The sequence below is a fragment of the Gracilinanus agilis genome, chromosome 5, assembly GCF_016433145.1.
Source record: "Gracilinanus agilis isolate LMUSP501 chromosome 5, AgileGrace, whole genome shotgun sequence".
Taxonomy (NCBI): Eukaryota; Metazoa; Chordata; class Mammalia; order Didelphimorphia; family Didelphidae; genus Gracilinanus; species Gracilinanus agilis.
In genome coordinates, this window is record NC_058134.1 from 208,418,003 (window position 1) to 208,431,800 (window position 13,798).

The 13,798-nt window shown below is 39.6% G+C and overlaps 1 protein-coding gene across 1 annotated transcript in view; it reads left to right on the forward strand.

Annotated features, from left to right (window-relative positions):
- The window catches only part of CACNA1C (calcium voltage-gated channel subunit alpha1 C), a 1,013,247-nt gene that overhangs the window by 901,720 nt on the left and 97,729 nt on the right, over window positions 1-13,798 (forward strand). Inside the window, exons 25-29 of the mRNA XM_044679095.1 lie at window positions 2,580-2,632; window positions 3,779-3,925; window positions 5,937-6,138; window positions 8,742-8,900; window positions 9,895-10,005. Coding sequence (XP_044535030.1) covers window positions 2,580-2,632; window positions 3,779-3,925; window positions 5,937-6,138; window positions 8,742-8,900; window positions 9,895-10,005 — 672 coding nt within the window. The remainder of the gene's footprint in view (window positions 1-2,579; window positions 2,633-3,778; window positions 3,926-5,936; window positions 6,139-8,741; window positions 8,901-9,894; window positions 10,006-13,798) is intronic.

Genomic DNA, 13,798 nt, shown 5'->3' on the forward strand with positions numbered 1-13,798 from the left:
AGTGAGTCATTAGTGTCTGGATCTCAAATTAGGAAATCTCTAGCAAAGTGCCCTAAGGATCTGTGTGGTCCTTTTCCATTTGATATATTTTCAATTACTTGGATAAATGCACGGATGGCATGGTTGTCAAATTTACAGAAATATAAGGCTAGAAGTGATAGACAAGATTAGAAACCAGAAATTCATGCTTTTTTCCATACCTGAAGAATGATTCAGGATACAAAAAGATTTCTGACAGCTTAGATTGTTCCACAAAATCTAATCAGATGAAATGTAATAAGGATAAATGTAAAGCCTTACACTTGGGCTCAAAAAATCAACTTCATGAGTGTAAATGAAGGAGTCATGATTAGATACTCCTGCATCTGAAAATAACTTGAAGATTTTAATTGATTTTAAGACTAATATGAGTCAGTAGTTTTTGATATGGCAGTCAAAAGCACTCATACAATCTAACTATGTGAGAAGAGGAATAGCATGAAGATGAGAAATGACAGCCAACCCTACTCCATCCTACAGGGTTATTTTCTATTACCTACCATCATCTAAGTCACCCATGCTCCAAACTTTGGTCTAATTCTCAATTTCATTTACCCACATATCCAATCTCATTTCTACCTTGACAGCATTTCTTGTTTATGTTCCCTTCTTTCCATTTAGATAGCCACTCCCCTAGTTCAGACTCTGAGATGTAACAAAGGCACTATTTGCCTTCAAATTGAAATCTCTGCTTCATGTTTTTCCCCATTCCAGTTCATCTTCTAAACAACTACCAATGTGATTTTCCTATGTATCATTCTGATCGTATCATTCCCAAATTCCAGTGGCTCCCTATTACTGCAGGGATCAAATATAAACTCCTCTTTTTGACATTTAAAGCTCTTCATAGCCTGACTCCATCCTATATTTCTGGTGTTGTCACACATGGTATCCCTTCTCACACTCTTCAGTCCAATCATCCTGACCTGCTTGCTATTCTTCACATGCAACATTCTCTCTCTTGTCTCTGAGTCTTTGCATTAATATCACCCATATCAGAAATTCTCACCCGTCTCAGAGTTCCTGGCTTATTTAAGACTTAGCTTAGGGGAAGTTAGTTAGTTCAGTGAATAGAGAGTAAAGCCTGGAGAAAGGAGATCCTGGTTCTAATCTGGCCTCAGAAACTTCCTAGCTCTGTGACCCTGGGTGAGTCACTTAGCCTGGCCCTTACTGCTCTTCTGCCATGAGAGTCAATATGTAGTATTGATTCCAAGACAGAAGGTAAGGGTTGTGTGGTTTTTTTTAAGATTCAGCTTAAACACAACCTTATGCAGGAAATGACTCCCTTCCCCTCCAAGGTTACCTTCCATGCACTCTGCATGTATCTTGTATTTACCTATTCATAAACACATTACCTTTCCCATGAATATGAGAATCTGAGTACTATGAAAATAATAGTATAAGTGCCTTAAAGGCAGGGACTGATTTTCCTTTTTTTTTTTTTTTTTTTTTTTTGTATCTCTAGCACTTAGCACACGATTGGCACTTAAGAGAGTGTTTAATAAATGCTTGTTGATTGATTGAACAAATAGGAAATGTTTATTCTGAAGAAAAAGAAGCCTCAGGAGGAGAGAGGTTGAAACATGAAAGCTGTCTTCAAGTATTTGAAGGACTGTGGTGTGGAAGAGAAATTTCGATTATTCTACTTGTCCCCGGAGGACAGAACTAGGAATACTGGATTGGAAGTTGTAGAGACACACATTTAAACTTGATCAAAAGAAAAGTTCCTAATAATAAGAGCTGTTCAAAGTCCATAGTTTCCATTTAGATCTTTGAATGAAGACTGAATGATTCTTTCTTGGGGATGTTATAGAGAGAACTCTTGTACAGTTGGACTAGAGATGGGATTCTTTTGTGTGTAACATGGAACCCCTAGAAACAATCTAAGGATAGGGCACTGAACCTGGAGTCAGAAAAACCTGGATTCAAATCTGACCCTAACTGGGTAAACTTAACCTCTGTTTGCTTCAGTTTTTTTCATCTGTTAAATGGGGCTAAAATTAATAACACCTCCCTCTCAGGGTTGTTGTGAGGATTAAAAATAACATTTATAAAGCACTTTGAAAGCATCTTAAGTTCTAGCTAGTTATTTATGGTTGTCTATAGACACCTTCTCAGAATAATATTTTTAAATGTGTAAAATAAAAGAGAGTTGTAAGGAAACCAATGATATTGAAATGTAGTTATCAAAATATTTCAGGAACAAGTTCCCAGCCCCTAGGCTAAGAACTCTGGGACTAGGTGGTCTCTCAAATCCATTTCAACTCTCAGATTCTGTGACTCTATAATCCTTTCATCTTAATCCTCCATCTAAAAATCACTTCCATCCAAATTTTATTTGTATTTTGATGCTCAGCACAAGTCACTTTTCCATGAAGTTTCCTTCATAGGCCAGCCTATGATGATCATCTTTCCCTTTCTGAATTCCTCCTGTATATTTAGGCCAGAGTTATTTTGTATCTCCATGCTACTGAGAATTGTGTGTAAGCATATCTCACTAAATACTTATTGATTGATTAAAATCTCCCTTGATCCTCTAGGGTAAACTCTACACCTGTACAGACAGTTCCAAACAGACTGAGGCAGAATGCAAGTGAGTACAATCTAATATGGAGTCAATCCAAAGGTCAGTCTGCCCTACAAGACATGCCTGATGACCTGGGATGGGAGACTGGGGAAAGAATAGCCTATTCTTTCTCCAAATCAATTTAGCCTGCCGTTTCTCCATTTGGGAATCTGTCCCTCGTGACATCACATGGAACCCCACTGATTATTGTATATCCCACCCATAGAGGTTCTATTGGTTGGCCTGGCATTTTAGGAATTTGCCTAGCCTGCTGGGCAGAGGTATAGATGATGCCTAGCATGCTTTTGCTACAAACCCACTCACACGCGCTTTCAATTTCAACCATTTGCCAAGTTTGGGGTCTGACTGCATCCCCCCCAAATCCTTATTCTCATACAGAAAATACTGGGTTCTCAGAACCATGATATGCAGATATCACAATAGTTGGAATTACATCATCAATGTCCCCAGATGCTGACATCATTGCAATGTGTAGAATCAGTGCCTAATATATTCTCCAGACTCAGCAGATGACGCCACCTTGAAACTAGCCCTAATATCAGCTCTGTCTATGCTTCCAAACTCAAGGCATACCAGGATGGCCACCCTAAGCCTCTGGGATTAGTTACAGAGGATTCACCCCTGATACTAACACACATTTGTACTTTCCATAAATCACATCTCTTTTTATTCATCTCCTTCCTGTTATAATCTCATACTTCTAGTGATTTCACTTTTCCCACTAATATCCTATTCCTCATTCATTTCATACACCATCACAAACAACTAGGAGCCAGGTCTTAAGCCACAATGTCAAGCAACAATCACACTCTTCAAGAGGGTATAGTAACATTTTTATAAACTGGAGAATAATCACCAATTATGAGCAACTCCCAAAACCCCTTTTGCCTCCTATGCACGACTGTCTGTTTTGTTTTGTTTTTTAACTCCAAAGTCTCCAGCTCCTAGTGGCTTTGTTCATTGCTCAAGACTTATTGACAAAGATGATGGGGAAGAATGAAGTAGCCCCCGAGTCACTTGACTCATGTGGTTATCATGTTTTTTTTTCTTTTGTCTTCTTATCCCCATCTCCTAGCAAAGTACCTATCACTTAGTAAATGCTTAATTAATGTTTTCAATTGAATGAATTAACTCTTATCTTTCCTTTCTCAGGGGCAACTATATCACATACAAAGATGGTGAAGTAGATCATCCCATCATCCAGCCTCGAAGTTGGGAGAATAGCAAATTTGACTTTGACAATGTCTTGACAGCCATGATGGCCCTCTTCACTGTCTCCACCTTTGAGGGGTGGCCAGAGTGAGTATGAAATGTGCCAGCAATTTTGATGTCTAGAGATAGGGTTGGATTGTAGTCTCACCATTTAGATCACATCATTTCCTGAGCCATTCATACCCGTATCCTGTATAGATCATCCTCTCTACAGGGGTGCCCTCTTCCAGCACTTCCCTGAGCAATGCCTCAGGTATAAAATCACCTATGGCAAATGGAATGGCATAGTGGAAAGGGTACTTGACTTGGAATGAGGACACCTAGATTCCAGCCTTAGATCTGCCCTGACCTAGCTTGTGTTTGGGCAAGTCTCTTTACCTGTCTAAAACTCTTCCATTAAATGTTGAGACTGGACTAGATAATCTCACAGATCCCTTCTAACTCCAACACTCTCTAAGTTTCTGTGGAAAGTCAGTAGTCACTATCTTAGAGATAACCCTAGCTTTTATCAGACCCCAACCACAGTGTAAGATGTAATTATAAGATGTCCATGGACCAGGGGCCATGTGTAACCATGTTGTCTTGTCTGAGTAGAAACTTCCTTTGACTGTTGATCTTTTGATATTCAAAGATGCCAACATTAGCAGGAGATCTTTCAATAGGCCAGCGTGATAAGAATTGAAATGTTACTGTACTATGAGATACTTCTGAGCCTACCCACTTTCTATACTAGCTGTGTCTACACTAGCAACAAAAGAGAAGCCATATTCAAACACTTAGAAGAACAGTGTGCTCAACAGACTTTGTACCCTTCCACTAAAGTGTCTGTATAAGACTCATTTGGCTAACTGCCATTTTTATTCTAACATTATCCCTTGCTAAACTCTCCAAACTGATTCTTTTAACAAATGGAAATGGTACTGATTTTTTAATGGCAAATCTAAACCTTGAATGAAAGGTCAGCTTTATTTTTGTGGCAAGGTTAGGATGGAGCCTAAAAAGAGATTCTTCTCAACTTTTTAGAACTAGCGTACATATCCCCACTATTACCACCATACCTCAACATGTCTCTCGTTTAGGGTGGCATGAGGACAGCAGCTCAATTAGTAGTAAAGCCAATAATTGGCATCATCAACTGAATGCCCACTGTTTACAGAATATAAAGCCCTGTGGTAAACTACAAAGGTTGTAGAGGGCATAGTCCCAGCTCTCATGAATTTGGAGCTTAATTGGGGTGATAACACATATATAAAGTAACTAGAATACATTAAAAGAGCAAAAGGCAGAACAGTTTTTTGATAACTCATATTTAGATAGTACTTACAGTTAGGCATACTCATTTCTCAGAACACCCCTATGAAATAAGTATTATCCCCAGTTTAGAGATGAAGGATCTGAAGTTCAGAGTGAGTAAATGATTCACCTGAATTTGTATAGTTCGTGTCGGAAAACCAAGAACCCAAGTGGTCTGACTCTAAGTCAAATACTCATTCTTCTACACCTTCCTGCTTTTCTGGAGCTTAAAATACACTGACAGAATAAAAAAAAATGCTGGTCCAGGAAGCCTGAGTTTATCACCAGGTTAAAGAGGAGTTAAACTATTTTGTAAACAAAAGAAAGGCAATTAAACCTATTTTTTATGAAAATTACACATGAAGGAGTATCTTTCGGTACATACAGAATTTCCTAATTAATATTTTAGAAAGGGAAATAATGCTAGTATCAATATTTTCTTATAAAAGTCTTATTCACACTCCAGAGGATACTGTTTAGAAAGCACTGTCATAAGGCATAATAACAACTCCATAGCTAGTATTCTAAAGAAGTATGGTATAAGAATCAAGATCACAGTTTCATTTTTATGTAAAGCTTTTTTTTTACACTAGCTGATTTCTTTTAGATTCAGCTCATTTCCTTCCACGTGGTAAGCCTATGGGCTCACACCAGTTTTCAGTAAGGTTCCTTAAATATTTGCAAGACTTTGCATTCTGTGTCCACAATTCCAGTTCTAACATATCCCTAGCACCAAGGGCACCATAAGTCTCCAGAGAGATATTGTCTTCCCATTTCACTCTATGGGATCCATCTCTTCCTCCAGGCTTCTATACCGATCCATCGACTCACACACTGAAGATAAGGGACCCATCTACAACTACCGAGTAGAGATCTCCATCTTCTTCATCATCTACATCATTATCATCGCCTTCTTTATGATGAATATCTTTGTGGGTTTCGTCATTGTCACCTTCCAGGAGCAGGGAGAACAGGAGTACAAGAACTGTGAACTGGACAAGAACCAGGTAGCTTCCTAAGGGAGAAGGGAAGAAGAGAGCAGAAGTTAACAATCCAAGTCAGAAATCAAGGGAGGCTTTGATGAAGGAAAAGACACAATAGAGCAGGCAACGTTGTAGAGTGGGGAAAGCCCTGGGCTTGAAGTCAGGACCTGGGTACCTGTTTCCTATCTGTGTGACCTTATAGAGGTGACAACCTCTCTTAGCCTCAGTTTCTACATCTGTAAATTGCAAAGACTTCAGAAGATCTCTAAAGTACCTCCCAGACTAAATCCTATGACACTACATCCATTCTGAAAAATAACAGGAAAGAGAAACTACAGTACTGAGATAACCTCTCCTGTGTTCTATAAGGAAAAGAACTGAATTTGAGGATTGGGGGAACGTCCCTTTGAGGAACGATACACAAAGAAATTGCAAACACCTATAAGTCATCAAATTTATCGTTTAACTCTTAACTCTGCCTTGGAGTAGATACAGATGTTAAGAAGAGAGCCATAGAAGCAAATATTAAGAAAAAAAACCTTAGGGGAAACAGAATCTTTATGGGGAGGAAACAGTTGCCAAAAAATTGTCCAACAACAACAAATTAGCCTTTATTAAGAAATTGATGTGCAAAACCCTGTAACAAGCACTGAATGAGATGCAAAGTACCAGCAAGACTTTGTCTCTGCTCTCAAGATATTTAACAATCCAGAGCAGGGGTCGGCAACCTTTTTGGCCATGAAAGCCATAAACTCCACATTTTTTAAAATGTAATTTCATGAGAGCCGTGCAGTGCTCACCGTGTACGCTCTTGTAACGGCGCGTAAAAAAAATTGACTTTATGGCTCCTGCAGAAAGAGCCATATGTTGCTGACCCCTGATCCAGAGGAAGAAAGTGACATAGATATATATAGACAGACAGACAGACAGAGAGATAGATGGATAGATAGAGCAAGAATATAATATACATGTGCATATATATCTCATAAGATTACATAATAAGATTCCTTTTGTAATAAAAGGGAAGAAAATTGAAGAAAAACAGAGTAATTATGGAAGAAATAGACTTTAACACAAAGTTGACTTCATGACAAAGATTAACTATAGTTGATAGTTTAAAATAGTTAAATATCTTCATACTTAAACAAGATTACAAAACTTCTTGTTTTTAATTAAAGTAAATACACTAAGTGAGCTGAACATTCGTGGTTTGTTTCTCTTTATGTCGGGTGTTTTACCTAATTTACATAAATTAGACCCTTTCTTCAGAATAACTCAAATATTACAAAGTCATAGCACTAATGGATTTATTTTTGAATTTTCAAATTTAAGATGTCTGGTTTGAAATATATGACATAAGAAAACAAAACATCCCTATCGCTAGGTCTTTTGGCATATGTTTTGAACATGGTTATAACTAGATAAAAATGAGTAAGTTGTGGAAAATGCCAATCCTATAGAAAGAAATACTGCTAGTCAGAATCCTGAGAAATATGGCCTCTGCAGCCTACATGATCTCTTTGGGAAGATCCAGCTATCACGAAACTCTCTGGAAGTTCATCTGAGCCTCATGTTGGAGATGACCCAAAAAACCAGATCTAGTCTTGAATAGCACAAATATTTTCACTAGAAATTTACACTGTGCTATATATACAACAACTGCATTAGAGAATTACAAAACAAAGCAAACTGTGGCATGATATCATGTGAGCCCTGAACAGTAAGGAGTTGGAGTTGGGAGAATTGAGGATGGCTTACTGGATGGAGTAAGCAGCTTTTAAAAGATGGAGATAATATCTCTAACACTAATGGGTGGAGAAGAGAGAAATCATGGCTCTTAGCAGGAAAGAGGCTTCAGGAAAACTTTGCCCAAAACTAAGGAGAAAGTTTCAATTTCAGCATTTGACATTCCGATCCCTAAGACTAGAATAGAAACTCTTCCATCAAGCATGGTTGGGAGTATAGGAACTGTATGCTGACCAAGAAACATGGAACTTCTTTCTCCAAGGAGAGGAGGGAGGGGAAAAGAGAGATGAAATCAAGAGATTTCATATTAATAAGTATTCAACTGGCCAGAAAAATATTAAGTGATATTAGGGGTTGAGTGAGGAGGTTGACAAAAACAACAACAATGACAGCAATCTTGCCACAGGCTCATGGCATAGAAATGAAAACTGAATATATTTATGGAGGGGTGCCAAAGATCTAGCTAGCCACAGTAACAAAGCCTTAGTATCACAATCATCTCTTCTTGTCACCTGCCAAAGGTTTGGGAGTGTTTTCTTGGGTTTCAAACTCTAAGAAATAGGAAAGATTTAAGGAAGGAAAGGAAAGAGTCTGGATGCCTGGGAGGAAACTATGGCAAAGAGAACAAGTAACAAGGAGGCTGTTGCTTTTGTCTTTTCAAATAAAACCTAAGATTAAGAAAAAGCGTGAAGCAAACAGTTCTTACTGTCCCTCCCAAGAACAGGAGTAGTCTGTAACGGTTTCCACATACCCTGGGGATGTGAACACCTGCCCAGCCCTTAGTTCCTCTCCTGTTGATAACTCCGTCCCTCACTGACCTCTCTTCTCCTTTCCTCTCCCACCTTTTTTCCCTTCCATCCCCCCACCCCTACACCCAACAGCGGCAGTGTGTTGAGTACGCCCTTAAGGCTCGGCCCTTGAGAAGGTACATCCCCAAGAACCAACACCAGTACAAAGTGTGGTATGTGGTTAACTCCACCTATTTTGAGTACCTGATGTTCATCCTCATCCTTCTCAACACCATCTGCTTGGCCATGCAGGTAAGTCTAGGGCATGGGGTGCTGAAGACCTGAAGGGGCTTGTGGCCACTTCCCTGAGACTGAGAAAGAGAGAACTAAGAACAGCCACATGTACCTCACTCACCAGGTGGTCTTTCAATTGGTAACCAAAAGGGAGGAATGGAAAATAGCAGCTGTCTTGTCCATTGGGCTGGCTGCTTCATTGAGAAAGACACGACCCTTCCCCAGGGTGTGCCCTATTGGAAATATAGATGCTATCTTGAAAGGTCTGGAATCAGAAGACCTAGTTCAAATTCTATCTCTAATATTTACCACCTATGTGATCTTGGGCAAGTCACTTAGTTTATGTCAACTTCAGCTTCCTCATCTGCAAAATGAGGGTTTTAGACTAGCACTAGATCTGTGATGCTATAAGCCTATGAGCCAACAATTCCTCTCTCTCTCACCAGAGAAGAGAGATAAGAGTGCTGAGTTAAGACTCCCTGTGAGGTTAGGGAAACAGTCACAGGCCTTTCCATTGTATTATTCCTTTCCAATCTAAGAAAGAAAGCTAAGGGAGCAGCTATATGGCTCAGGCCTGAAGATGGGAGGAGCCCTTGGTTCAGCGACTTCCTTGCTATGTGACCTTGGTCAAGTCACTTAACCCCAATTGCCCAGCCCTTACCTTGGAACTCTTCTGCCTTGAAACAAATAGTTAGTATTGATTCTAAGATAGAAGGTAAGGGTTTAAAAAAAAAAAAAGGAAAGGCCAGTCTTTCCAATAATATTAAAAATAGAAAGGAGCTGTGAGATCTCTGAGCCTACTTACCTGTCAGCTGGAAAATACAGTCTCTATACAGGGCCAACCCCTTGGGATTATGGGAAATGGCATGAGGAGGTTTTTTAAAATAATGTTGTTGTTTGGGATATGGGCCAAACTCTGAGAAGGGATGGGTAAAAAATGGGTAAGGTACAGGTAATATCCATAGAACCTCAGTCTCATTCTCACTGTATCCTGGGAATTTCTTCTTCCCAGCACTACGGTCAGAGCTGTCTTTTCAAAATCGCCATGAACATTCTCAACATGCTCTTCACTGGCCTCTTCACCGTCGAGATGATCCTGAAGCTCATTGCATTCAAACCCAAGGTAGGCAGGCCTTTGAAAAAGGTCATCTAGTTTCCAAACATGTGCCTAGAAGAAAGAGATAGAGGGGAGACTGGTGTGATGAGTCGTAAGAGAGGCAGAAATATGCAGTGAAAGGAACCATACAAACCTGCCTAAATTTGGAACAGGACCATGGGTTCCCTGGAATGGAATATCAGCTAATAACTATAGTGTTCCTGATCTGGAATGCAAAGGTGACAAGTTCTCCTCCTCACAAAGGAGACACAAAATTAATTCTTCTATACCCATTTTCTATCATGCATACTTAGGGCCTTTACTGATGGAGAGCCTATATGTTAAAACATGACTATAGCAGCTAAGACTATGCCCAGTCCAGACTCTCCAGTGCAATCACCCTGGGCTTCCCTAAGTCCATGGGCATTCCCCATAAATCAGTTATACATAGACCACTCATAATATATACCACAAACTCTTAATTGTCAGAAAGACTTGATTAACTTGATTATGTTTTCATCCTACTGCTGTTGCTGCTGCCCACCTTCAGACCACACAAAGGCTCCTAAATGTCCTCCACAACCAGGAAAGCCAATGATGCTCAGATCTCTGTTTTTTCACCCCATTTTGCTCCTTGTTCACAGCTTTCTGGTAAAGAGAGAGAGAGAGAGAGAGAGAGAGAGAGAGAGAGAGAGAGAGATTCTTATTAGATGAGAAAGTTTTAATCATTGATGAAGATGGAGGACATAACAGTGAATGGCTATGGATTTTAATTCTCTTTGCCCCCATTCTGCCCTTACTTTCTTTATTCTTCCCATTCCCCTTATCTCAAAAAACTGAGAGGTAGCTATAATTGCAAGGGTCTTCCATAACCCAGCACCATGGTCAGCTCTGTGTACCTGATGATACTTGTCCTTTGATACTTCACTCCAAGCAACCTAAAACTACTTTCAAGAAAAAAAAGCATTGTCTTAGCAGCAGCCACAGTCCTGTGAAATGGTTTTGAACTACAATGTGGGAGGCATGTTGTATCTAGGAAAAATAATTCAAACAGACCTGACTTAGAATCTTCTGCTCATGAAGCTACCAGTCTACCTAACATTTCCTATCTGTGCCATCATTAGCTGAAATAAAGAGGTCCCAGATGGATTTCTTGTTTCTATTCACATTTTCAATTATTCTTTTATCAATTTATTTTAGGTTCTATGTCCGTAGACCTTTACTGATGAGTAGACTGAAAAAAAGTTTCTGCGATGGCAGAATATCCATCATCATCTCATTTTCATCACTATCCAAAGCAATTGTCAAGCATTTTTCTATGCCTAGCACCACCCAGAGGACACTACATAAACATGGTTTCTGCCTTTAAGGAGCTTACAATGTAAGAAAACAAAAAAATTCATCCAAGGTATACAACCTAAGAATATCGAGATCTTACTTAATCATAAAAGAATAAGAATTGGGAGGGGAGAAACTAACCTGTGATTTTTATGGATGTAGAAAAGAGGGAGAAAACTCCCTCCTCAAAAGCAGTCCAGTATCTACTCTATAGCTTATATAGCTTAGTTGCCGGAGGTCCTGAGAAATCTAGTTACTTGGCTAGGGTCATAAAAACTAGCATGCATCAAAGAGATTTGATCTCTGAATTTTCTTTGGCTAACTTACTTTTCCCATAAAGGAATAAGCCTCTTTTTTTTAACCTTTACTTTTTGTCTTAAGAACAATTCTAAGTCAGCAGGGTAAGGGCTAGGCAAATGAGATTAAGTGACTTGTCCAGGGTCACACAGCTAGGAAGTGTCTAAGACTAGATTTGAACCCAGTCCTCCTGACTAGTGACCTGACACTCCGTCCACTATGCTACCTAACTGCCCCCTGGAACAAGACTCTTTATAGGTATGATTTGAGACTACTTTTTTTCCTAACTCCTCCAGAGCAACTTTCCACCCTCATGCTCCCCTTCAGCTCCAATACCCTGAGGACAGAGTCTCTTCCTGACTCAGAGATGAGTGTACACCCTAAACTACCCTTGGCCATTTTTTGCATTGCTCTAGGTTTTCCTCATTTATCAGTAGAGCCAATCAAAGTTTAAGCCATTGAGGAATGCTGGCAGGCTCCAGATCATAGAATCTATGGTTCATGCCCCATTTGTACAGAAGACCTCTACTAAAGGTTTATTTTGACGTCTCAGCATAACCCTGAGATAACCCTGGGTCAGCCTTCATGCCATTTAAATCATACATCCCCTATATACTATGAAATACTGCCCAATTCAAAATACAAAATGCCATTGAACTAAGTCCAAATGCCCAGGGATATGGCAATGCTTTGATTTCTGTGAACTGAGCTGATCTTATTCTCTCAAATGGCATTAAGTAAGAATAATGACAGCTATCAAATATATTGCCTTTAAGATTTATGAAGACATATTTGATTGGAGCAGTTAAGTTCGTCAGTGGTTAGAGCACCTGGAAACAAGAGGGCCTGGCCTCAGACTCTTCCCAGCTATGTGACCCTGGGCAAGTTACTTAACCCTGTTTGCCTAGCCCTTGTCCTCCTGTCTTTGAATTGTTACTAAGACAGAAAGTGTTTTTAAGTGCCATTCAATCCTTACAACAAACCTATGAGTCACTATTATTATCCTCATTTTATAGATGGGGAAACTGAGGCTAATAGTGACTTGTCCAGAGTCAAATAGCTAGTAAGCATCTGTAAGCCTGAATGCATCAGTTGAGGATACTACAAATATGCAGAAGAGGCTTTCTGAAAAGAATGGTAAAATAGGCAAAGTCTGTCTTAAATACTGCTTCACCTCTCCTTTCTACAGACTTTCTACTTTCAGTAATATCCCTCCAAGAACTCAGTTCTTATGCTTCCTTGATCTTTCCCAGCACTAATAAATATAAAAGTATTCATGATCACATGATTACTAAAATAGGCCCTAGGAGAAGGATATACATAACTAAAAGTAATGGCTTTAGTGAAATTTAAGGTACTCATGGAGAACAAATTTTGAAGGAGGAGAGGTTAGGTTTCCCAATGCCCCATAAACCAAAGATGATTTTATTTACAAAAAAGGGAGGTGGAGAGAGTTAAAGTAGAGAAATGAAAGAGATGATAGAGAAGATGTCTGTCCTAACACACTATATATTTGCTTCAGTGCCTGTTCAACTCCGGCAGGGTTCATTAACCCCAATCAGAGGGCCTGGTGGTAAATTAAATAAGGGTTCCTCCCACACGACCTCCTCCAAGAAGGGGAGGCCTCTCCTGAACTAATCACTCCAGAAGCCAGGAAAGGAGCCTAGCATATAGTAAATGCTTAACAAATGCTCCCTCTAAGGTTTCACCTGGGTATGAAAGGCATTGTGAATTAAAGAGTTATGGCATTGATGATATGGAATCCTAATTCTTAGATAGAAGCCATCCATTATTCCAAGAGAAAAACTTGGACTGAATAGTATAGTATGCCAAATGGCTGGAATATGAATGTTCTACTGAGCAAGGAAGACTGAACCATCAATATGTTGGTAAGGAGAAGGTCCCTTCTTTTGGGAAAGTTCTGCTGACTTTTAACTCCCTGTGCCCTCAGAGGCATGGCTTTCTTTTCAAACCAGGCCCATTAATATGGCTAACTCCTGGTGGAGAAAAATGCCTGGGATTTATCTACTTAGGGAAGCTTGGGACTTCTTATCTGCTCTTGTTTTAGGAAGAATTGTATCCTGAATATTATTCTCTCTCTCTCTCTCTCTCTCTCTCTCTCTCTCTCTCTCTCTGTCTCTCTCTCTCTCTCTCTCTCTCTCTCTCTCTCCCTCTCCCTGTCTCT